General features: G+C 44.6%; 1 protein-coding gene across 5 annotated transcripts in view; it reads right to left on the minus strand.

Moving 5' to 3' along the window:
* Positions 1-26,604, minus strand: part of shf (Src homology 2 domain containing F) — a 101,408-nt gene extending 74,804 nt beyond the window's left edge. For 2 of the 5 annotated variants that reach the window (XM_084361337.1, XM_084361339.1), the window contains exons 1-2: positions 25,728-26,604; positions 9,856-9,988 (exon numbers count right to left, since the gene is read on the minus strand). In XM_084361337.1, the coding sequence (XP_084217463.1) occupies positions 9,856-9,988; positions 25,728-26,159 (565 nt within the window). In that variant the 5' untranslated portion in view covers positions 26,160-26,604. The remainder of the gene's footprint in view (positions 1-9,855; positions 9,989-25,727) is intronic. The other 3 variants (XM_084361338.1, XM_084361336.1, XM_084361335.1) reach the window with 2 other exon arrangements.
* Between the last annotated feature and the right edge of the window lie 592 nt (positions 26,605-27,196).

Consider the following 27,196-nt stretch of genomic DNA (forward strand, 5'->3'; position numbering starts at 1 on the left):
CCGCAGCCTCAAGTTTCATCTCCACTTGAGGCCAAATGGATACTTGACATATCAAATGACCCAGAGGAAAGTGTGTCCGTGTGCACAGCAGCTGTGTACGCCTCCATCTGTGTATGTGTGTGCGTGTTAACACACTTCACGCGTGTGTGTGCTGCTGCAGGTCCTTAGTAGCCAGCAGCGGGTATGAATTCTGCCCCGTCCTCCTCTGCAGTGGCCCAGACATGGATTAATGGTGTCATTAATCTTACCTTTAAAATGAATGACTTCAGCACCTCCAACCTGCGCCAGAGTGGCTGCCTGGTGCCCACCACCCCCTGCTTTCCCACCCCTCCCTATGCACTCAGCCGTAACGGATGGATAGTGGGCCTGCCATCCTATCCATCCTCGGCTTGGCACAGTGTGCCACAGCGGGATATCAGAGGCCAGCAGAAGGCTCTCGCCAGTGGACACCACGTCCCATCCTCTCACTGCTTGTTCCGTGTCAACGTGTGTGTCTATGTGCATTCAGCTAGTTTGTGAGAAAAAAGTAGAAAGTATCCGCGTCATAGAGACTGTCAAGTTTTAAAGGCTGCCAACTGCTGACAGATATGTTTTTATGAGCAAATGCACATGATAGGAATCTATATCAGAACTATGGACATCACGCTGCCTCCTTAGTTTCTATTACACCAACCTGGAACAAGCTGTTCCAAACTTTAGACTTGTGTGATGTTGGGTGCATTACAGCTTTATTATGTTGTGGCGAAAATAGAAACAACCTGTCTAGATTTGTTGCTATGATGTAAGTCATTCTTTGCAGAACCTCAGTGGAGAAAGTTTCATGCAGAAATCACAGAGAAAATCATAAGAAATATAGCAGGTGTATTGGAAACAGCTTTGCATAATTGTGCACATCCAAGACGAATACATTTCGCTAAATATAAACAGATTATAAAAAAAAATGACAAGTAGCGCAGCAGCTCTAACCACAACTGCATGTGTCAATATCTAGTGGAAATGTCAGATTTATCGACAACTGAGTTGCCTGAGCTTCGGTGCAGGGCGGCACTCATCAAATGAGGGGGGAAGAGGTCATCATGCTGGAGCTGGAGATTTCTCTTTTCACCAATAAATCATCAGTCTTCCTGCTCTTCCCCTCTCCTCCCACCTCCTACACCTTCCACCCTTCAGCTTCATCGAATGACCCTCTGCATGGACAAAGGCTGCTGGCCATTATCCAGCAGGCCAAACACGCATCAACCCACACAGAGCCATAGCCCTTTCGACAGCGTGTCAGTGTCAAAGTCAAGGAATTACACCAAACTATTTTTTGAGCCGTCATTACATCCAGGAAATGTTTCGCTGAGCATATGTTCAGTTTGTCAGCTGAATAGATGAATTACACAGCTCGGTACAACCTCAATCTTCTCGTTCTGGCCACTGAGCATCGCATACACACTACAGACGTACAGCTATTTTCTTTGAAGTGGATATTGGTGCTACACAGTACAACAATCACACAAAGCCTCCACACAGTTCTTTGAAACTGCTTCACTGGTTTTCAGTTCCTCCCACAAAACAGTTAATGAGGTGAGATCGGTTGCTGTGTCACTTGTTATAACCAAGGGAAACAGGAAAACTGCGCTTGTTTACAAGATGGGTTTCTTTTTTTTCTTTTTTTTTTAAAGCTAATTATTTAGCACTGCTATTGCTTCACAGCTTTAGCGTTAAATGTCCTCTATGCAAGATTTGCTCTCACACTGAATTGGTGGAGAGCAGTTCATACTGTGTCTATCCCATATTTTGAACAGGACTAACAGTGAACTTGATATCAGGCTACACCTGAACCCAATATCTTAACATATATAATAATAAATGAATAAATAAATAGAAACATTACACATGTTCTAACTAACTAGATAGATCAAACCGCAACTCCACTCTAAAAGTTGAGGTTCACTACAGATGGGTCAAATCTGCATCTTTTTTAACCAGCTCTGCTCCCATTACACTGTGCTTTTTGTTCACGAGACCATTTTTAAGCGTTACAACAACATGGCTCCAACAATAGCACTAAGCTAAAAAGACCACCTGACTCCAGCTCTGGCACTGAGGAGCTTTGGTTTTGCATCACTCAGTCCCGCCCTGTCAGATCAGCGTGTAATAACTGTCAGTCATTCCTCATGGGATCATGTAGATGTGACAAGTGGGTAGCTCGCTTCTGACAAAATCTGGCAACCACTGAGCAGGGCACAGGCGTAATGACTAGTCAGGGAACGGGCTGGAACAGTGGACTGTTTTCTGTTAAATAAGTGGACACCCTGTAGTGAAGAGGACATTTTTAAAAATAAGTATAACTAGGCCATGTTTTTGGACCTGAAAGGAGGCTTGGGTACAGAAAACAAACCTCCATAAGCCCGACATCATCATTATTAACCTGCTGTGCTGCAGGGTCATGCGGTCATAACGTACCAACAGATGCCCCGCAGCAGAGCCTCGATGTGTTTTCACCACTTTTTGGGGTCTTGTCATGGATCATCACTCACCTCAGTAAACTAAAATCATCACTCACAAAACATCGACAAATCTTTAACACAGCCTGAACTCATGAAATAAATATAGATCTTACAGTTAGGCTATAGCTTGATCGTTTTGCAGCTCAACATCTCCGCTGTTTGTCCTCAAGCTGATAAATGATATTTTTTTATCTGTGGTTTTATCTATTTTTCGATGTGATTTCAAGTTTCAGTCAATTCTTGGTCAGCTTTGTTAGTTTGGTGGATGCTGTGAACTCAAACACCCCTGATGACCTCACAAAGAAAACTTCCTGTTAAACACAGTGACTCTTACATGGAAACTGCTCCCACGTCTTTATCCTCACCGTGTCTGTTATGACTTGTTGGTGCCTTGTGGTAACAGCAGAGTAATACTTTTACCTTTTACATTTTTATTTTGTCCATTTCATTATAATTCTGTGACTTGACTTTGTCCCAAATGGTATTTATTCACTCTTTCTCACAAGATTTTAATTCTAATTTAAGCATTAATAGTAAGCCACATAAATGTCATGAGGTCCCCTGTCTGTAGACAGTTCATAACAATAAAGAAAATATATCTTGTAAAAGGTGGAGTCATTTTTACAGTTTTTAATTACTGGTAGTAAAAAAAAAAAAAAACAGCAGCGGCGAGTTGATTGTATGGCCCAAAAACCCTTAAACAGTAGTTGTTGTGTGGTGTGAGAGGAAGGAGGAGGAGGAGGGTGTTAATTATTCACTTCCCTGTCCAGTTCTCAGCTAGTGGCCTTGCAGTCCGTGCTTATTTATAGCCTCCTATAATCAGCCGGGGTAATGCATAAATGTGTTGCTGAGGTAATTCTTAAGCTATACTTCAAATGCGGGGAGGCAGAAGTGACGGTAAACAAAGCCAGCGACGAGAGGATAACTGCAGAATCATTGTACGCTAAACAGACAAAATACTGAACCACAACTCAACAATCCCCACAAAAAAAGAAAGGCGCATATTTCCAAACCCAAATTCAAGTTTGAGAAGTGCCACCATCAGTGCATGCTCCGGATATTCCTCATGTTACAGCTCCGGGCAATAAAAGCAAGGTTACAGGCCAAGAAATGTGCCGCCACATGTACCTGCCATCGCCTCGGGTGAGTTTTCACTCCTGCGACTGAGTGAGGAGGAGATGGAAACCGTTCCGCACACCATGCCTCCATTCTTTTCTCCTAAATTGTCTCCATAAAGTAACCCAGGGGTGCTGTAATATGAATTTGTTCCCACTGTCTCTGCCTCTGGTCTCTGCGGTCACTCTCTTTACTTTTCGGTCTTCATCTGGGTTGCTCTCTCTCGTGTTTCGTCTTCCCACTCTCTTTTGTTCTCATGTTACCACTTTCCCTTTTTCTCCTTTTCCCCCCACCACCGAACACCCACTCAGGCCACTGCCAAACTGGTAATGTCTCTGGCATTTATACTGCAGAGCCAACAGGGGGCTTAGCAGCACACTATCATGAGTAATTGAAATAATCAACTCCGTTGCTAATGACTCATCTCCTTGGCACTGGATGCTAGTCTCCACATCATTGGGAGTGCAGTGCAGGAGGTGCCAGTGCCGGGAGACATTTCCCAGCACATTTCTCAGAGAGAGAGAGAGAGAGAGGGGGAGAAACAGCGTACACCCATCTACCGTGAGTCAACCATTATGGAAAACATCAGGGTTTTTTCCCCGCAGGCATTCTGGCCCTGTTGCACAACTCTCCTGCCGCTAAATGACTGAGCATGACCTGAAAGATGGGATGAGGATACAAATTGAGGTTACAACTTTGACACGGCGTGTAATAAATTCACCACTGGTTTTAAAATATTTCACACCGGAGGGGTTATTTCTGTCTGATACCCCCGTAGACACATTCACACACACTTCCAACACACACACTGTTGGCGCAGCGGCACGGCTATGGCTTGAGGAGAGGCCGAGTGGACCGGACTGGACTGTGTTTGTTCGGGAGAGCTCAATCATGCAAGCTGTTTGCACAACAGGCCTCCTCTGCACTGTGGGAAAACTCACATGGTCGTCTGACGGGGGAGTGTGACGATGAGTGTGTGTGTTCATTGAGAAATAGCTTGACGCAGGTTGCCCTGCAGTATCAGCCCAGCCTCTTGTACTTGTGAGTGTAACAAGTCTCAACAGCTACAACAATGTATGAGGGAACACAGACAAGTGGAGAAGATCAAGTAACATCGCAGAAGTTGATTCTAGCCGCTCTTCCGGCAGCTCCTCTGGTGATTAGGTGCTGTTGCTTGCGTTGAGGTATGCAGGGAATGGCCCCGCTGACAGCTGAGGAGGTGTGCGTGTGTGTGTGTGTGTAGGGGTCGCTGCGAACATATCTGTGTGTATTTCCATGTGTGAAACAGAAGACAAGATAGAGAAAGAAGGTTGTGTGCGAGTGCGAAATCTGTCCTGCGCTTGCACGCATTCAAAATGCATACACCCACGTACAAGATACACACCTTCAATACAGCAGCTCAACATGCCAGAACACCAGCTGACAATGAGGGGGGGAAAAACTCCCTCTCTCCCAGGCTCACACGCATGCGTTCAACTTACTTACATGGATACAAAGATAGCACATGTACTGGCTGACGCGTGTGGACATGACAAACATTCGAGGCACTCTGGAGGCACACACACATGCAGGAAACGTAGTAAAGACAGAGTGGCTGCGCACATGTCTTCACATAACTGCAGGCGGTGCAGTGAGCCTCGGCCGGCAGCCACTTTGGAGCAGCTTCTGGGGGGGTGGGGCTGGCTTTTCAGGTTAAGGAAGTCGTGACATGCCCCTCCAGCAGGCCCATAAATCAACCGGCTCAACCTCACTAAGGATGGCTCTTGGGAGAGGAAGGCATGGAGCAAACACACACACACACACACACACTCTCACAAGCACAAGCTTCAGCCAGTTCAGCTCACACACACACACACACAGTCCAGTACACATGCACGACGGTGTGCATGCCAACAAACACACACGCACAAACAGCAGGAGTGCACACTGTGTTATGTAAACGGCTGTGGCACTTTCCGCCTCGGGTCGCTACATGCCACACCTCCCACTATGTGGTCGAGTGTGCGTGCTTGTGTTCAAGGTGTGAATGTTGTGTAATTAAGGGATTATAATTGTATCTTTAAACAGCACATCCGGTTTTCACAGTTTAACTTTACAGTCTAAAAAAACAGGTGAATGACGCTTATTATTAATTTTTAATAACGCTTTTTAATGCAATGTGGTTAATTGGAGTGGGGGCCTTAAGTTGGTGCGTCCATGCAGCAATCTCAATTTGGTCTTCGAGTATGTTTCGAGCTAATTAAATTCAAGTTGTGGGAATGAAAAACAATGGAGGAAGTGCTACTTGGAACACAAAGCAGGTGCACTTCAATGAAGCAGTGTGCATTGAAATTCATTTCCTCTGTTGTGGACATTAAAGTGGTGGGTGACTAGACTCTTCTGGGCTTCTAAAATATTTTACACATTTCCAAGCAAAATCATGTTTTAATGAATGGAATGGAAAAACATTGAGACATCTGATTGGCATGTTTTTGTTTTTTGTTTGTTCATCTTTATAGAAAAAGTAGTCCTGCAACTTGTAGACGATAGGGATAGACTGATTATCAGCCTGGCCGATATTTGGCATTTTTCCGATCATTAGTATCAGTACTTTTGTGTGCAATTGTTGAGAAAACAAACTGATTTAAAAATGTCTTCTTCTGTCTGTAGTTACAGCTCTGTGGTCTCGATCAATGTCCAGCCCACAGCGCTATCTGACACATCGCAAGTAATAGCCAGTCAACACTGAATAATCTAAATCTGCAAAGTAACTTGTAACTAGAGTTATTAAATAAATGTAGTAGAGAGAAGCAGAAAGTTAAACCTCGAAATTGTACTTAAGCACGGTACTCGAGTAAATTTTACTGAGTTACATCCCTCACCGGATACTAAGATGTCTACTTTTTACTGCAAATGTTTATTGGTGCCAATACAGTTATCGGTCTACCTTATTACTAATAGTCAGTATCTGTATCAGCCCTGAAAAAAGCATATTGTTCGATCCCTAGTAGATGACATTACTTGTAATGAAGTAAATCATAATAATCAATCAGGTTGTTCACCTCATGAGGTTGCAATGGCTCAAAAAATGCAAATGAGAGATGGGAAAGGTGTGTAAAGCCTCTTCTAATTAAAAGATGCCCTGGATATACATACATATACACTCCACTGCAACTTGCTAAATGATTATTTTTTACAAGCTACGCTCTGGATACTTGCCATGAGCGCCGCATGTAAATGAGATTGTTACGGAGACTTTTTCAATCCATGGGATCCTTTATGGAAAAGCTTAGTCACACTATTGCTTTACAGAGCACCTACTGTCTGATCACCCTCATAATCTCTGCTAAGTGCAGCGCAAAACCACAGGCGATTACTCAACACAAAAGATACTAATCTGAGGTGGCCAGCTTAAAGTGGTTACAACATGCAACTGTTTCTGCATGTGTCAGAAAACATGGAAATATGAGTCACAAACGGGAGCGTCCCAAGATGATGGCCAAGATTGATATCAAGGCCTTGTTGGTAGGAAATTACGAATATCAGTATCAGCAGATACTGACTACCAAATCACTGCGGTTGTTTGGGAAATTAAAAATCAGTGTGTGTGTGTGTGTGTGTGTGTGTGTGTGTGTGTGTGTGTGTGTGTGTCTTTGAGATTCAAGCCCAACAAGCCGCTCAAAGTAAATCTCGTGTTGAAACCTGAAACCTAAAGATCGCTTGTGAAGAAAAAGACTGATTTATTTATTTCACTCTGCTTCTTAAAATCAATTGGAAACACTTTTTATAAGAAACTGTTCCACACCTTTGCATTTTACAAGTTGGGGCAGTTAAGGCCTGTTTTATGAGGAGGAGCCGTTTTATAGATGACATACATTTGGCTGGTGGTAAATCAGACGCTTGCTCTGAGAGCCATAAATAGCAAAGTTTTCTGTCGTGTTGTCATGTTTGGGGCTTTTGTGTCCATCTGCACCCATCTGTGAAAGCAAGTGCTGAGAAGAGAAGAAGGCTGTTAGAGCTGCAGCTTTCCACAATAAACAGTCTGCTGGCTGAAGAAAACTCAAGTATTGTTAACAGTGCAGGTCGAGTAAGAAGAAAGAAAACGGTGCCTCGCCTGGAGAGCAAAAGAGAAAGGAAGATGAGAGCGAGCAATGGTGACAGAAGGAGGGAGAGGGAGATGCAAGCCTCTAGCTTCACATGGTCCTTTTCTTTGCTTCAGTGCAGCAGCCGATTCAATAGATCCTCCCTCTCTCTCTCTCTCTCTCTCTCTCTCTCCTTTTTAGCCAGCTACAATCTGAGTGTGCAGTTCTGCCAGACCAATATGCTGTCGGAATGAGAGATGCAGCAATTACTTTATATCCATCGTCACTATGCTGATGTAGTGGTGCACGCATCTGGCCTTGCGCAGCGAGCGAGAGAACACTGACCCCTCATTACATCACTGAGGTACCCTTGGGCAAGACACTTAACCCCCATCTGCACCAGTGGGGCTGAACTGGGCAGCATCCAAACTGTGCAGGTGTGCAGGGGTGCAGGGGTGCACATTTGGAGCAGAGCGTTGCTGAAAAAGAGCATTTTTGCTCCGTGGTTCTAACCTGGATGTATAAATATGAGGAAAGTAAATATGGTACGAATAATGAACTAGTGACAGGGTGCAGTTACTCATTATTATAACCTTAGAGTTTCCACAATCATTATTATGTATTATGGGAGCTATAAGAATGATTTCTATTACATCGATTTTTTTTTTAAGAAAAACAAATATTGATAAATTCCTCCTCCTTAATTGATGGTTTTTGCTAAATCCATGCCTGCGTGTTTGAGCGATGTGCATTATTTAATGCCCGTGAAATCAGCCGCCCATGGAATAAATCCATGGATCATTATGAATACTAAAAGGATGACAGCAGAGCCAAAGAAATCCACCAACAGCTCTATTTAAAACAACGCCCTGCCAGCTCAGTCAAAACAGCAGAGCAGAAAACCAAAAAATGCCAATCAATAGATGTGATGGATAAAAGCAGGGAGCCTGAAAACAACACCACTCCAGGTTTTTAAAGACAGGAGCAACCAGAAACAGTTGAAGACTTCATCAGACACCCGCTACCGGCATTGTTTATAGTCTGTCAATACAGCCAAATGGAGAACTGTGTCGGGTTGAGTTTAAAGAGCGCAGGAAAAACTTGGAATTATTTCAAGATTCGAGTGATATCGCAAAAGCCGTGCTCAGGTTGTTTTTTCTTTACAGCTTCCTCCACCTGAGAGAGCCGATAAATCTTGAGTTTTTGTACTCAGCTGAGGCAATGACTCGGCCAGAGGTCAAACCAGTAAGACAGATGAAAACAAGAGATTGTCTGGGGGCCCATTAAAAGAAAATTGTTGAGGAGGGACTGAGACATTCATGTCCTGCCTTTGTGGGAGCAAATGGAAGTGAGTGAGAGTGTGTATGTGGGTTTATAGGAGTACAGTGTGTGCAGGAGGGTGAGAGGTATCGGTATATTGTAGATGATATGACTGTCACAGTATGTCAGGGCCTTAACACTGATATCTTCCAAGTCGCAAAAACATCCGTTTTGAGGTCTGACACTCATACAAACATTTTTCTGTGACATTCCTTCCTTAGGTACTGAGGTCTGTTTGGAGAGGAAAACAGCTGCCACATGTTTTGTTTTTCTCCACATTTTTCATCATGTCTCTTCTCCCTCTGCACATTCTTTGTTCTTTGTCATTGCTGTGCGCCCTTAGCCGCAGAATGAATGTGCGCTGTGACAAAGCTGTGCGGAGAATGTGGTTCGGCCAAATTCTTATGTGAGCACACAGCTATTGTTGTCACCGAAAAAAAAAAAAAAAAGAAAAAGGAAAAACTGCCTTCCTGGAAATCCCAGCGAGTGGACGTTTCCACATGCACAAAGTTTATTGCTCCTATACCTCCGAGGTGTGTTTTTTTAATCACGTATGGGCTTGTGGGACTTCTGGGGGGCAAAGTCACCGCTTTTTTTAAAAATGTTTTGACATCTTTCATGACACGCAGGTCATGTTTTTTGCTCCGCTGCACCTGTCATGTGGAGCGGCATTGGGCCATGTGAGGCTCTTTCATTAATTCCCCAGCTTGGTAACATATGGCCAAATCACGCTGCATACTAATTAATAATCCGCTAGAGCGCAGTCATAGCAGAGACACAAATCAATTATTTGTCACTTAACCCGCAATTAATCACAGTGTGAAGGTGGATAGAGGTAGCCGAGTGAGAAAGTCTTGATTTACCTGCCATCATCTTCTGGGCCTCGTACGGCTCCATGTAGCCATCATTCTCGGTTGTCACTTTCTCCGTAGTGGTCTGAGTGCCGCCGGCCTGCTCGGCATCAAAAGGGTCCGCGTAGTCTTCAAGGATAATGAGCTGCAGAGGAAACAAGTAAAACACAAGGAAAGGTGAGATGGAGGGAGGGAAAGAAGTGAAATAGCAGAAAAGAGGGAGAATTCATTTTGCTGCTCTGTTGAACACTACGACATGGGTTAGGTGTCGGGAGAGTTGTATGACAGATACTGCAGCGGCCCAGGACATGGCCGAGAGATATCCGCCGAGGCAGGCCGGGAGATAAAGGGAGAAACACATAAATAACACCCCACCTCTGTATGCCTCAGCACACCACCACAATGCCTCAGCTTTTAGCCTTAGAGCACGCTCCCTGCTACTGCCTGGTCTGCCTAATTATATGATAGCCCAGTGACAGGCCTACATTTCAAAAGCAGAGGAAAGAAGACCACAACTGCTCAACTTTCTTAAGAGAAACAATTTGGCAGATTTATGCCGAGCTGGCAGTGAGCCACGGCTAATTGCAGTCTTGCTCTTTTGCTGAGTATTTTGCGCAGTAGATGGCAATTAGGTGGACGTCCCGAGACCCAGAAATACAGCTGAAACCTTTAGGGAGCGGAGAAGCAGTCCGCGTCTATGGTGCCTTGGGGGGATATTTGTTTTCTTGAAATGTTTGCCTCGTCTGCCAGGGACACCGCTTCAAAAGTAAATATCTCCCATTTGAAAGGAAACAAACTCCCATGTGAGCCATCTCTCCTCTGGACACTGGATCTAATGAGGGGGTGTGACTGCAGGGGTTTGCGCCAGCTGTTAGAAAATTGACTAGTCTAGTCCTGCCAACCATTGGGCAGAGGAGAAGGGCACCGCATGTTCTGTAATGTTTTAGGCAAGGGTTTCAAACAAGTAAGGCGATGCTTAGGCATATACCTAAGGGAGCATGTAAACATGTCCATGAGTGGCACTACACCCTGTGAGTCATGTGTAACAGGAAGGGATTTGGTCTCATTATAAACAAGCTCATCACTCATCTGCTGGACGGGGCCGGGCGCGGCAGGCTGGAGGTGGGCCGAGCCTCATGCCCGCCATGCTGTGCCTCCACCTCGCCAGCTTTTCTTGAGAACAACCACTGTCCGTCTTTGCCACAGAGGGAGCACGCTTCCCAGAAGCTAAGTGCATAGGCAGGCCACCCGTGAGAGTGCCACAGACACACACACACACCTGCCAAGCCTCAGGGAAGCAAGTGAAACGTACAGATATACCCTTCCAACTCTGGGATTTCTCTTCGGCTGGGAAAGCACCGACATTTTTACGGTAGTGATCGAGGTCAAGTGTCGTTTAAGTCCGCCAGAATGCAACAAAAGATGAGAAGAAAGAAAAGTTTGTGTGTTAAAGGGGAGAAAGTTTACGAGGGATCATTCGTAAGCTGCTTAGCGACAAAGAAATGCTGCAGGTATATTCTGCATGATCATCTTCACTATACATGGATTAGCAATGAAAGCAAAGGAAGTAAGAACCACGGATGTGTTTCATGGCAGCTACTGTGTGTTAAATCCGACTTCTTCAATATTCCCTCTCCATCTGTTTTGGGAAAAATAGCTTTTTTTTCTGCCACAGCATAATTATGGGTTCCTCGAATGTTTTGCTTCTGTGAATTCAAGCCGGGGGAAAAATCCAATACAAACATTGTCCCGGTTTGTTTTTGCGCCGAACAAATATACATATTTCACTCACAAATGTAATCAAAATTCAGCAATTCAGATAAGCTACATCTTTGCGGCCCCAGAGAACCCCAAAAACTCTCTGCAAATGATGCATTATACAGCCACGGTGTCATTACCATCTCGCACCTTGTTGCATGGAAACTCAGCCATCAGTAATCACAGCGTGTGCCAAACCCACCTCAGATACAGTCACTGCAAACACAGCCCAAACCTAAGAATAAATAACCCTCGCTAAAAAAACATATGAATCACCTAAATGGGAGGGATAGAGGCCAGTGCCCATTTGACTGCGGTGCGCATGCTGTAGCAGAGTGGCTCGAGGTTTGAGACCAAAGCCCACAACTGTGATAAAACAATCCAAAAAGCTGCATCTTACGTTCCCTCCAGCAGCTTTACATGACAGGAGGAGTTTATATATTCGCCCAGAGCGCACACCTTAAACTTCTACCACCTTACCTTACTTCATGCACCGTCATAAGCCAACGGATGTTTGAGCATGTTTCAGGAAATAAAGGCAATCAGTTATTGAGTTATGTGAGTGGAGCCACTCCAAATACATGACATCATCTTTTGCCTTTCCTGTTGACATAATTTGGGACAAATAAAGGGCGGGGTTGGGTGATGAAAACTTCTGATAGCGTCAGACAGAGTGATCTCGTGGGATTAAATGCAATCATGGATACGAAAAAAAAAAAAAATGCTTGGATTCAAGACTCAAACAAAAAATACTCTGCTTGGCCTTTAGTGTGGGCCTGATATGCAACAGCCTTGCTGTCCACAAGTGGTTAATATTTATGGCTTTGACATTTTGGCCCGTAATATCCAAAGTAGCATGGTACTAGAGGGCAGAGGAGGTAAAACGCGTCACTTGAACTCTAATGTGCTCGTCTTTTTGCTGTCCCAAACAAACAAAATCAGGCTAAATCAGAGTCTGATAGGCCTGCTGGTACTCAGAAAGCAAAACAGGGAGCAGCAATCAGTCACAAGTGGCTCTTGTTTGTTCTGCTGTTTTAAGATTCGGCAGAGGCCGGGCCAGTATTTTGTAATACCCTTTATAATTACTTTAAATACAGATATTCTCTTTTGAAAAACAAGTCAATACAAGATGCAATTGAAACACATTAGTGTATCTACAATCAAGTTGACTCACTTTAAATGCTGTTTGTTTGATTTAAGGAATACATTTTGGGCTGTTAACACTGTGAACATCTTAATTATAGCCCCATGCCCTCATACACTTAAAGAGGGTTGCAAAGGCTTGTCATCAAACAGCTTACACTACGAAAAAAAACATTTACATTTTACAGGCATGTGTATATTTAGCTCTGAGTCGGGCAGTAAAAGCTTTTTTCAGCACCTGGCTCGTGTTCTCCTTCCTGTCAGCAGGGACAGTCGAGTTTTCTTTTCTCATCAGAAGCTAATTTAAGCTGATGACAAACCCAGCCTGACTATACCTTTGAGTGAAAATTAAATGAAAAGACGTTAGTCATGGCATGATGAATTGGCGAATGTATTACAACATAGCTCAACATAATTGCTGTAATGTAGATGACTAATAGGAGTTGTTTGTTTAGGAAGTTTCTTTTTTGTCGAGGGAGAATTTCTAAGCTGCAGTCGTCATTATCAGCTGCACCCAGTGCACCATGTTTATACCTTTGCAAAGCAGTGATGTGTACATCTGCAGTATTCTTGTGTTGGCCATTAGCACACAACAATGTTATCCATTTTAGCCTACACAGATCCTTCCCTGGGCATCTGGGGATCTTGAACCATCGACTATTTAGATCAACAACATCCATAAGGCGCCATTGCACAGCCGTTGCAGCAAAGCTCATGTTCGGGTGGAGGAGGAGGTGGTTAATATTTCCAAATTGTTCCAATGTGTCCTTCCTGTCCCACTGCACTAATGACTACTCGACAGCAGGAGGAGCCTGGGGTTGTGAGGAGAGGGGTGCGAGAGAGCGGCGGCGTCGCCTGGGGACTCACCATCTGCCTTGTGGCGTGCCAGGGTGTGTCAGGACTGCAGCCAAGCCACACTTGTCATGAAAGCAAAATTCCCCCTCAGCATAAGACTGCACTGCCTCGATATATCAGGTCCTTGCTAAGCTGCTCGCTGTAAGCCTATATGAATCTCACATCAGGCTTAGGCCATGTCCCCGTGGTGGCTGGGCCCTTTACGGGTCTACCGCATAGAGAGAGAACTCACTCAATTACTTTCATTCCACAGCTCTGATCCCAGGTTGGCCGTGTTGTACACCTGCCAGAGCTTTGGCAGCTCGCAGCAGACTTCTTGAAATGCACTGCGGCTCTCAGGCGATGAAGCTGACTTCAAATCAGCAGGAACAGAGGGGGAACATTAGCGAAGGAGGGAGACTATAACAGGCACCTGCCACTTTGGCTCAATGTTCGACGATGCTGGAGGTTGCGGGATTACATTTCGATCGGGTCCCGATGTTCCATTAGAGGTGAGAAAATATGGGCTACAATTCTCCTCCTGCACTCTAAATGGAGAGTGATTGTGTTCGGCTGGATCATCAAATAATCAGGAGCGAAAGAATCAAAATTTCAGAGAGATTGCATTAGTTGAAATCTGAGCACGGCTGGAAATTTGGTTACAATAGCAAGAAAATAGGCTGCTCCCTCTTTTTTTTTTCAGATTTTGAGCAAGATAAGTGTTGGCAGTTTAGAGCCATCAACAACCAGAGGCAAATACTACAAAGAGCAGACTAATGATATCACCAGGTGATGACCAGATAAACACCTTTAGACACACACAAAGAAAAGAAATCCTGCTGAATGAGTGCAGACAGGAATATGATATTAATGTCACGGCTGGTCCAGGAAGGATTGAATGCGTCAAGGTTGAAGCCCCCCGAGACCGGCAGAAAAGTCAGCAGGCTGGAGAATGAGGGAGGAGGACTGACGGGTGTGATTTATGTCTCACGCCAAGAGGGATTTCAGCCACTGATAACCTAATACAACTCAGTGCTTAGCAGCTCAATTGCATTAAGGCATTTCAAAAGGCTTTTTTTGTTTTTGCTGCTATTGCGCTTTTGTTCTACGGTGAAACAAAAGATAGAAAACGCCACTATTGTGAGGGCTGAAGGCCATTTAAAGAGAAGGGGAGTGAAAAATGAGGGGACACTGTTCTTTTATATCTTTTGACAGAAGAGAGCTGCCATGCATAAAGTATGTTTACTTCCTGATGGATGGAAAAATGTTCAAATGTTCATGTAAAAGCCAACCTCAGCAAACCGAGCTTCATTGAAGTGCCTCTGCCGACAGCTCCTCCACCTTATCTTTGTCTATAAACACATGCTGTGTGTGCACTGCGCAGTCATCCTAAGATAACTCGGCTACAATTTTCGAGAAAAGAACATACAGGCAAGCAACACTCGCCTCAAGGCAATTTATTTAAGCAAAAATGATCACAGCTCCTCTGCGGACATAATGCAGTTACTATCAATAAGATACTTTCATGTTTCTAAGAAGCGAGCACAAATCTGGTTACAATTCATTGAAGGGTCCTTGGGAAGACTGAGCCCTGCTGGGTTGTATATCGCCAAAACAGATTAGTTTGACGGAAAACTGGCTTCACCTCTAAAGAAGAGATGGTGTAGGGGGTGCATTTCCCACCATACAGGCCTGGCATTAAAGAATCTTTATTGAAATGCTCCCGAAGAAACACACTTCTGGCCTCGCTGTGAGCTGGGAAGAGTAATGCGCCTCCGCTAAAGGCCTACTTAGGAGTCTGCAACGGTAGCTAAATCAAATTACTATATTTGCTATAAAGACGCCTTTTCACAATCAGTCACAAGCTACCGCGGTCCGCGCACCAATGAAGAGCACTCCACTTTGAACGACAAAGATTCTGTTCCTTTCCAGGTGTGTTCATTTGCTTTGCTTTTAATCTAATTGGAGAATCAGTCAAGCGCTGTGATTCAGTTTTGGTAAGCTTGCTCATTCTTGTGAATTAATAAAACAAATAGCGACTTCACAGGCAGAGATAAAAGCAGGCCCACACCTCTTCATGAATGTATGTTCTGATGATCAGTGAAAACAGACGCATGGCTTATGAAAACGCATCCCTTCTGTCCTCCTTTCCAACCACTCTGCCTCAAAAGCCCCTTTTTTTGACCAAAAACCATTGGCAGGCTCAGGATTTATAAGGAGTTTATACGCGACATATACTTTACTATATATGTTTTGAGGATTAGATTTACCATTCCCCTTTACACATCAATGTGCTCAGCCATCAGTTACACATGTGTCTCCTTCAGCGACATCTGCGCTGTACAAAGAACGACTCACTTCTGGCTGCAGACTTATTTATTACACACACACACACACACACACACACACACACCCATTTAGGATTCAGACCACATTAAATGTTGGTTCTTCAGATCTCTGCACTCTTACCCATGTGGGGCGGCTTTTTGCACGTCAGCCGGGGTGAAGCCGGTTCTTTTGGCAACAACTGATTTAGCCTGTTGTTGATCATGGTTTGCAGTGGGAATGCTTCCAGATGCAGCAACAGCACCGTGACAGCATGCGCCACACTTCAGTGGGATAAACATCAGCAATGCATAAAATGGTGGATTCAGAACACCTAAGAAAGGAAAGTGGCGTAAAACACATAATGTGCACCTGGATAGTCCCCGCATCCCCGCCGTGAGTATGTGCATCAATGCCTTTTGAGGCTTTTATGGCACCTATAGCTCAGTATACTGCACGTCATAGCTATTCAGTTCAGTTGACACACATGCATACATAGAAAATGCACATATGCACTCACAAATGAGGTATGTATGTATGTATATGGGTTGCACACACGAGGGAGAGGGCTAGTGTTCATTATCAGTGCTTCTTCAAAATCACACTATCCAAAGACATCCTGTCTGTACAAATGAACACTCCTAAGAGAACATATGCGCCTGTAAGTAGAATTCACATCATATTTTCTATGAGATCCTCCTAAGACTCTTTTGCCACTAAGCTCCAGAGGACTTATTTGTTCCTCTGTCTCCCGCAGCTTTTAAACACCAATATGCGGTTAAACAGAATCGTATCACAATATAATCATAATATCTGCAGAGGCCTTCTGCGGATGTTATTTGTCCCCCTTTAAGAGCCATTAAGAGTACATTGTAGCATACCCAGAATGCCCCTTTATCCAATTTTAATCCCTCAGACATAGACTATTAACATTATAGCAAAGTTTAGTTATACAGCACAACAACCAAAATGAAATTACGTGTTGTATTTTGCTTATGCACACATTAAACAGAAGCTTCTTTCGTATAATAATTAAATTCCAATAAGTAGCAATCAATTTTGGTCATTGAAACAAATAACTGCACAGAACAGATGTTTGTCAGTACTTGTAATGCTGAAATTTTACCTGAAAGACCTTAAAAGACAAACATTTTGTGTATCCTAAAAGGTCAAAGGTCACAACTACGGTTTTGAATTACAACTTTCAATCCACACGAGCTGCTGAATGATCTCTGTAGCATCAATACACTGTCAGGCTACAAAGTAAGCAGATATGAAGAGAACAAGATACCCTGCTCATCTGTTCCTGTCTGTACTTGAACACATCACCCAGTGGCTTCCACAGTTCTAAGTAGCGTAGTAAACGTGTAAGCTTACTTTTCAATAAATGCCCTAGTCTCCTGATGAATGACTGCATACTCTTTCAGCACCCAAGGCGTTGAAGCACAAAACGCACCCCAACTTGTCCCCAAGGACCACTTTCGCTGAAACATACTCCACACAGCCACTTAAGGCCTCCGGTGGAGAAAGGGGAGGAGGCCGTGGGTCGCACCCCATGAAGGTGCTCTTAATATGCGACAGATATTCAAGATAAAGTACTTGACGACACGCTTGACAAAATCCAATTTCCTTCCTCTGCCCCCGTCCCTCTGTGATAGATTTATTGGCAGTGTTTCTGCTACATACAGTTGGTGGTGCGGCGCAAGAGTCGATGGTAATTCAGGTGCTACAATGGAATGTTGGACATTTTTATAAAATATGGTAATCCTGTGCTCGTGCGAATGAGCGATTTGTCTTCAACACCGCCTACGCCAATTTCCCTCGTCACCAGAGTTACAGTTATTATGGAAACACTGATTTGTTTTTTAATTTGAGAGTGAGGTATTCGGGTGCAACAAGGGAAGAAGTGCTGACACATACTGTTAGACACACAGTTCACTCCCATGTGACGCTGCTACCAAAGCGCACAGGCGAAAACACTATTGTTTATCATGGCTCCTATAAGACAGAAACTGACACAATTAGGAAAGTAGGGCTTCATGAAACAACATGGGGAGATCCGCTGGGACGGAGGCTTTGATTTCAGTGATTTATAGAGCGGGGGGGGAGAAAAACAAGCCGCAGTCAGGCTGTAAACAAAGCTACAGATTTTGATGTGAGGACATCTTGATTGAGGCTGGAAGCTCTGTGGCCTCAGATAACCTCTCTGTGGTGAGGATGCACTGAGGTCTCTGCACGTCGCCTGCACTGACAAAAGAGTGAGCGCGGGGTGGAGTGTCACAGCACTGCCATTGCTACGTGGCTTCCTACCTCTCTGAGCTGGATAGAAGCGGGCTACGGAGGCTTAGGAAGGGGGTGAGGGACAATCACCGGTCCGCCCTCGGTGGAGCATGCAACAGCTATGTGCCGTCAACATTTGTCACTATTTCCGACATCTAGATGGCTCATGTCGAAACATTAACCCTGGTTTCATTTTAGCAAGCAAGCGGCGGCCACAATACCCAGCCTACACAGAGGGGCGAGCACAGACTTGTCAAGTTAAAAAGGGAATGTCACCAAGTTGTAAACACTTCCTGTCAGGAAGGGAGCACTTCCTTAATCCTGGAGCAACCAAGCCATTCCTTATTTTCCACCAAACAACTGCAGATAGTGGCTTTGTTTCTGTACCCGCGTCCCTATCACAACAACAGCTAATTTTAACTGTGAAAATTTAAAGACAGTAAAACGTGACCTCTTGTGATTAAACCAGAGATCTAAGCGGCAATAATCCGACAAAGGATTGGTAGACTCAAGCTCTCATTCACAGAATGAAATGGAAGGAAAAAAAATCTGGATTCCTCCAAAGAAGAAATGGAAGTGTTCGGCTTCCTGGTGGGCACTCAGATCACAGGCCAGCTCTGTTTTCAAGACGGAAGTCTGGCTGCCTCCTGCAGCGTGACACAAAAACAACAGCCTGCATTCACAAGAAAGAGATAAACGGGCAAATCAGTTCTCTGTATGATGTCTACACTATACTGTGTTTTGATTCAGAAACAACCCTTTGATTACCGCTGAAATTTGCATCGTTTTTTACTATGGGAGGGCGAAGTACTGATTTTGCAAAGAAAAGTCAATGTGTGATGCAGATTCTCACTTTGTGCCTCGGATTGCATTCAGGCGTGGGGCTCAATTTGTTTCCTTTTTAATCGGTGTGTGACGATCGTCTGCCCACCAGGACTCCCCTCCTTATAGACTCGCACATACACACACGTACACACACTGTCATTAAACAAAACAGAGCCATGTGTCTACAACTCCCCAGCGGCCGGAGCTGCAGCGATAGTCTGCAGGCTAATTGTGACCTGGTGGAATCATGTGACTGATGTTCCGGTGCAAAGCTAGAAAAAGCAAATTGAGCAACAAACACAACGGACCCCGTTGGGACTCTTTAAACTGGAAAGAAGGCTCCCAGATGGAGGGGAAGAAGAAAATAAGCAAACAATGGCTAAAGGCCATCATTTCCAAGACCTATATCTTTCGAGCACATGTTGTCGGATGGTTGTATATAAAACCTAACCAGGACTCGGTATTACACTCAGTGAAGTGACGCTGGATTAAAGTACCGTCAAGTAAATGTAATAGGATTTGTGAATTTACCAAAATGATATCTTGAAGGAAAGTCAACCTTTCACTGCCTGAGTGAATGAGCATTACAGCGTATCCTTCACTACAGGATGACTTCATCCATGCCCTGCAGAGGCGGGGCTTCAACATGTGCGCTATTAGTCTCTGTGCTCCTTCCTTCCTTTCAAAGTGCCCTTCCAGGATTCTTATTCAGGTCACGGGAGTCTGTGAGGAGCTCTTTTGTCATAAACATTAAAAAAATCTTTAAAAAAAGAAAAAGGAAAAAAAGGGGGGCATTGGTATGTTTGGCATGAAAAGAGCAATGTGTTGTTTTCTGAGCAGCGGGTGATTAAATATCTTGTAGTCTTGAACCAGCCTTGGGGCAACATTAAAAAAGTGCTGTGGATGCTTTGAATAGTTCAGGAAATGCATGGCATTCTTTGACACCTCAGAGAAGAGTGGGTCAGAAAATCTTGCAAATCGTGCCTGGCACTTCATGACAACAATATCACAGTCTAGACTGTACTTTCATGACTCAGGGTAGCCATAGCAACACGCTGTCTTAGTTATTTTACACAATTGATCACAATTGTCAAAATAAATTATCTGCTCACTTAAAAGATGTGAGTCACAATCTGCCCACCGCTGACGGTAAGAAATTTGTCACTATACCGAGCATGATTAACAAAAACAACAGCTGCATCATCCGAGTGATGCACAACACAGCTTTCAAACCAATCTGTTGATTATTTTAACCACTGTCACAGCACTGGAAAATTACTTAGAATCATTACCGTTAAGGCTATTATTCACACGTGTACTCATTCTGCCTGGAAGAGGTGTAAAGTAGTCTTTAATAATATGAGTAAGAAAAACACTATGACATCTCCTCAGCCAGGGAGCACAAATTGGCAGGTTTGTGTGGCTACAGAGCAACAAGGGCACATCCTGCACCACTCTCACATCCAGTCGGGCCCGCTATCCACCTCGCCAGCCTCCGTCTGATTTAGAAAGGTAGAGAACTGCACTTAAAAGGGCTGCTATAACAAAACACGATGGGCTCTGATGTTTTTTCGCCCATTTTCTGGCTCCCCGAAGAAAACCACTCTCGCGGACCCAGGTGATATTGACGTTTGTGCTTGACATTTCTCCTATCACTGGCAGAGATGAGAGCGCGAAAGGCCGGTGGGATGCATTTGTAAAACTCCACTGATGTCTGGAGTGCCGGGGTGAAAGGCCAAGCGAAGATATTCAGGTTGTGGGGAAATGAAGCCGAGTCGAGTTCAGCCACGCTCTACAGGCACTGTAATCTGCGGGCCAGTCAAACAAGCCTGATCTACCCACGCTGCTGTAGACGGTAGCGAGGAAGGTGTGGCTGGCGAGGACGTAATTCAGCCCTTTCACATACACAACTCGAATCTGATCATTACACATCTGAATGGACTCAGAAGTATGCAAGAGACAAAAGGAGGGAAACCTACGTCCATTCAGTGACAGCTTCCATTCAAGCATCGCTTCAATGTCTGATCTTTGGCGCCAAGACAGGCGGCAACATGTTCCTGACTTATTCAGTTTGCTAAAGCTCAAGTCGTTAACTTAATTATTAGTTTAACTTGTATGTTGGAGTTAATGGCGGCACATTTGCTATACTTGGACACACGCTCTCCACATTTACTAAGAAATGTTGATCAGATTAAATGGGTCACACCTGTACTGTCCTCTTTACTTCAGTAATACTGTATTCATATTCATATTAATAAAAGGTCCAGCGTGTAGGCTTCAGGGGCAGAAATGGAATATAATATTCATAATTATGTTTTCATTTGTGTATAATGACCTGAAACTAAGAATAGCTGTTTTTTCATAACCTTACAATGGGATTTTTGTATTTCCACGAAGTCTGCCGAGTTTCACCGCCATGTTTCTACGGTAGCACGTAACGGACAAACAAACAATTGCCCGAGAGAGGGGCTCTTGCTTTTTTAGCTGCCGCAGTAGGGCAGGGTGCGACGAGGGGTGATCAGTTGGTTGTGAACTGCAACCTAACGGCTAGATGACCTTGAACTCGTCAGTTGGTTAGATTTTTTACAGCATGCCAAAAACAACAAGATGAAACAACTTCACAAATGCAACACTAAAAACGTTATCATCGTTACTATATCTCCATTCTGGCCTGCAGGATTTGTAGCAGATTAAAAATGGTAGAAACTCTGTTTAAGGAGAGAAGTGCAGATGGAGTGCAGTTTTGATGGATTTTTTTTCGAATCAAAGACGTCAGGAAGGGGTATTTTGTTTGTAGGACTCAGATAAGGACCCCATTTTTAAAGCGCTTTGCTTTAAAAATGGCCCCATGGGGAAATGATTTGAACTGAAAACTAATTAGTTCATGCTTGACCTGAGGTCTAACGTTCCACAGAATTTCAGACCAATTTTTGTGATATCATGCTAACTACCAAACAAGCAAACAGACCTCCATAGAGGATCAAAAACAGTCATCTGACAAGGATTTTTCCACCAGAATAATAAGTCAAAATGCTGGGCATGGTCTTGTAAAACGGTGCATGGAGAAGATGTAGGAAGAAAAAAAAAACACAGAGATGTGTCTTTTGGCAGCACAACAAGTGTCTGTGCTTCTGATCCAACTGCAGCTTTCTACAGACAGATAAGCTGGCTCGTGGGATCACTGAGTCAAAGGGACCCCAGGCCCTGTAGGGAGCCGAAGTTAGATTGGAACAGCAGTTTCCCCAGCGCACTGACAGATACTGATGATGACGAGGCGCACTCCATAAGGACTGCCGCAGCATGTCAGCTCCGCGCCAATGCTTTTGTTTACAGGTTTTCCGAGCGGTGCCCGTCATCACTTTTTGCGTGTCCTTGAGAGAAGTTAGGTTAGTGCTGAGTAGAGCGATGAGCCGGGAGATGAGGCCTTTAATTAGCTCCAAGGCAGGATGATAATTGATCATCTCCCTCAACTCGCTCTACCATGAAGGGCTTGGCATCATTAAAAACACAACACATCACAATGCCTCGAAAGATCCGAACTACAAGTAACAGTCAGCATCAAAAACGCAGCTCCATACGATCAGCGCAACTGTCAACCGCAGACGAAAAATCCTCTGCATAACCCGACAGTTCTTCGACGATGATTGGCACTAAAAATAAAACGAGAATTGGAGCGCTGTGAGATGAAATGGGACACCTATGTGAACGCAGCAGATACATTACAGTTTGTGGAACGGTGCACAGAATGTCGCTGCATACCGAAACATCTCTATCTTGTTTGTTTCCCCACACAGGAGCCCGGTGAACAGAAACGGACTTGAAGCCGCTATTGGCATTTCAGGCATTAGGTAAGCAGTGATATAATTAGCATTCATGAGTCAAGTAATTAAAACATCAATGTAACCAAGCAGTGCTGTTAAGACACTTTCTCTTTGCTCCGTCTCCAGCACTCAGCGTTTAGTCTCTGCACTTAGAAAGACTCAATTTACCATCACTCTGATGTCCGTGTGTGTGTGTGTGTGTGTGTGTGTGTGCGAGCTACAAGGCACAAAAATACACTTTTTACACTTTTCTTTTTTTAAACGCTGTCCAAATGTCTCTCTCAGTCGTTTGAGCTGTAAAACTGTTCCAACATGAAGCTTCACCAAACAAGAACACATTGTTAACGTCATACACTCAACCTTTCAACACCAGCCTGAAGACAGAGCGTCAGACACAAACTGCAAACAGAGCGTCCCTCCCAGAGACAGACGCAACAAGTGTCAATACGGTGGGAAAACGCTTACATTAACAGCCGTTTTAAAAATCACCCGGAGAGTCCCTCTAACAAGGAATTACAAACGATTATCGTGGCCAGCCGCAGTTGGAAAGAAAATCCTGAGCATCCAGACACACTGTAATCCTCGGCAAAGTTCGAACACAAAGCCTCACAACACGCAGGAACACAACAGTGTAGTCACTGACGAGCATAGCGAATTATTTGAAGGGTGCTCCAGTATACTCTCTTTTTGCTGATCGTTAATGAAGACTAATTGGGTTTTGGACTGTTGGTTGGACAAAAGAAGTAACATGAAGACATCACAATCAATTTTTTGACATTTTATAGACATGAAAACAGGTTCACTGATTATGAAAACAGCAAGTTAGTCGCAGCCCTAATCAGAACAGAAACATGAAACAAAGACAGTAAATCGTCATGTTTTTGGAAGATGTTCCTGCTGCAAATTTCCCCTTCATCCTGTCAGGCGCGCCATGCAGGGAAAGTACTCTCCTCAGCACAATGTAGCAAGTGTTAAAACCAATTGAAGGCTAACTGATCGCTATGATGGATTACGCAGCACATGTGATTTCCAAGTCTGTGGGATCTTTTTTTTTTTAAACACTTGGCAAGACAGATGGCAACAAACTCTAACGGTGGCACATATCTGCAGTTTACTGAAAGCACACAGAGAGGGCAGTGCAAAGAGGAGGGACTACCTGGACGACAGGTAGAGAAGAAAATCCACCAATAATATCTGCTCTCCATCACTACACCGTTTTCATTTAACCTTCAGCACTCGACAAGAAACCCTTAAACCCTTCGCTCGACACACTGCTTAAGCCCGCCAGCTGTCGGTACTGATTTAGCGCGTCCAGAACATCATTCATACTGGTAGTCGTGAGTTATTTAAACCATCCTATACAATCATCTGTCTGTCTGTTAAAGCCATATGTGCACATGAGGGGAGACAGAGGCGGTGGTGCAGGCAACTGTATTCTGACTGCCGGGAGATCCAAATAAGCCTCAATTAACATGAGACAACAATAATCTGTTTAATCAGCTTGAACAGCTGCTGGCTGGATGAGGATGGTAAATTCAGGTTCTCTGCTTGTTTTACTGATAACACATAGCTTGTATGATTATTAAACCTGTATACCAAGTTCATGAGGGGCTGCTGAAAACAGAGGGTGACAGTCTGGGGAAAAAAAACAAACAAAAGGGCACAGAGGATAGTTTTTATGAGCTTCACATGCTTTCTGATCTTTTGCGTTTGAGGGCATGTGGGAAATATAGATGACAGTCACAGTTGTGTTTTGTGCGATCAAAACTGGGCCAGAAAAAAATAAATAATAAAGCGCAGCCCTCCTCCACGCAACACTCCTGTGACAAGCTGCAGACATTGTGGAAATATAAATAAAAGTGTTGAACCAAAACCAAACTGCGAACGCGCCACACGTCACAAGGACAGGTGCGAAAGCAAAACGCACAAGGAAGAGGAGGAGGAAGTAACGTGAAGGCGAAATCAAGATAACCACAAGAAATGTCCAAAACGCAGGTTGTGACTGAGACGTGACCGGAGGAGGAGACGCAGTGTGTGTTTTCACAGGGCCGTGCTTTCTCCTTCTGTACATGACACTGAAACATTCCTCAGCGGGATCACACTCATCGCGAGGCATGTCCTTAACCTCGCTGACACCGAACATCTCACGTTTCTCCAAATGAACCCGGTGTGTGTGGATTCCTGAGAAGCCTGACATGACAGTGCCCCCCTCTCAGGGAATGGTGTGTGCATTCCCCCTGTTTGTCTGTCTCCACATTCACTTTGGTGCTGATGATGAGTGTGTAAAGCATGGGTGCCAGACTTTATGTTGCATTCAGAGGAACTGTGCCAGGAGATGCTCAAATTAGAGCCATATATCCATAAAACACATCACAAGTAGGGTTGGGCAGCAGGCATCACAGCAAAAAGATTATATTAAAGTTCAGTTAGGGGTAATGAATAAGTCGGGATCACACTGTTGCTTGGGGATGACACACATCAGAGTTTGACAGCACTTTTACTGCAAGTTCACTGTCACAAAGCATGGCTAAAATTCACAGTTTTCAGTATGAAGCCTGGTGTGTGTGCTCCCATGCAGAGCCATGTGTGTGAGCACACAGTGCACAGACTGCTCCCTCCACAGCACTCCCTGTGTTGCAGGTTAGTTATTAGACAGAGGTGGATGTCGCAACACATGTGGACGGCCGTTGTGCTGCTGTGATAACAAGTTCTGCCGGTTGTAACGATTCATTCCTCACAGGAGTAGGTCAAGTTCTCCACAAGACACCATGTTTGATTTTTTTTTTTTCAAAATTTAGGAGGATAAGCCCCAATTTAACCTTGTTCTTCAGGGTAGTTGGCCAAATTCGGGTTGTAAGAAAGTTAAAGTTTGTGTACTACTAAATAAACTTCACCCACCTTCTCCTTGTTGTCCGGGTCCGAGGGAGGGGAGGTCGGAGACTTCACGCTCCCCACAGCAACAGCTTGAGTGACCGTGACACCGCCGCCCGGAGCCGGGCTGCTCTTTTCGATTGTTTCCACCTTGATAAGTCGGTGTTTCGGGGACACATACTTGATATCCGGCGACCCCACAGTGTTCAAGCTCGAGCCGAATGAAATATTTCCACCTGGAGTGTACGGGTCCTCGAAGTCCAGCTCCTTTTGTAGTTTGTAAGCAGCGAGGATGTCCGGCTGAGCCGGGCTCGGGAAGGTGGCCCCGGAGCTCGCTTGTTGGTAGCCAGGCGTGCCGGGCACACCGGTGTGACAGTGTCTGTAGTCCGGTTTCGGAGGCGCCGGAGGGGGTGCTTTGGTAGTTTTGAATCCTAGGTGCTCCTTGAACCACTTGGCCATGCTGCCAGTGCATCGCTCTCAAGTCACTGACTGTAGTTTAGTTCCACCTTTCCTGCCAGCGGAGCCCGAGTGCGTTGGTGAGAGCGGATCCTCGGGTCAGCCGCGGCCAGCAGACCGCTGTCGGAGCGCGTCGCCAGTCTCGTGCGCGGCCGGAGGCACTTTGTGATCCGCCGCAGCAGCTCTGTCAACTCTCTGCTCGGCTGCTCTTCCACCTCCGCTCTCCACCTCAGGTCTCCACACTACGCAACATGGGAGCGCTTGTGGAAGAGCAACACACGCCCCCCCCCAACACACACGCGCGCACACACACACAACCACACACACACACACACAACCTGCCCTGCCTACCTGAGAACATTCACTGCCACCTACCGGACTTGTGAAACTCTCACTGACTGCTGTTGACTTCTCTAAATACCAGTCACCGCTGCATCTTCAGTGTTAAAGAGAAAAAAAAACCCACATGCACCGACTGAGCCTCCGTCTGCTGAGCGGCTCGTCTCTCGGAGCCCCCGGATGGAGACTGAGCCTGTGTGGGCTGCACGATGTGAGGTGATGAAGACAAGTGTTGTGCCTTTTTTTCAGTTTCATTGACCAATTGTTGGTCCTTAACTCCACTTTGGGACCCCTGGCAGTGCCACAGGATGATTTAAATCCTCAGGTCGTTGTGTGGTTTAAAGGAGCAGTATGTAGTTTTGGAGAAGATATTTTAATCAGAGGAGAAAGATCATCATTGTCTTATTTTCTCTCTCTGTTTCCATGACCGAATAAACAAACTGACCTTAAAGGACAACACACTTTCATACTGTTTTACTTTGTTAATATGTGGCGGACCCTGCCACCTTTTCTAGCTTTAAACAGTGTTCTGAGGACCTTGTTTTCCTCAGAGAACAGCTTGTTATAGAAAAATAAATATTTCTGAGTTTGTATTATTACCTCATTAATATTGTAATTGCATTTTTTTTTTAAAAACTTGGGTAAATGTAGGCCTTTATTTTCCATTTCTCTTGTAAACTCTATCTTATATTTCCAGAAAT

Source organism: Pagrus pagrus, assembly GCF_965226575.1.
Source record: "Pagrus pagrus genome assembly, chromosome: 1".
Taxonomy (NCBI): Eukaryota; Metazoa; Chordata; class Actinopteri; order Spariformes; family Sparidae; genus Pagrus; species Pagrus pagrus.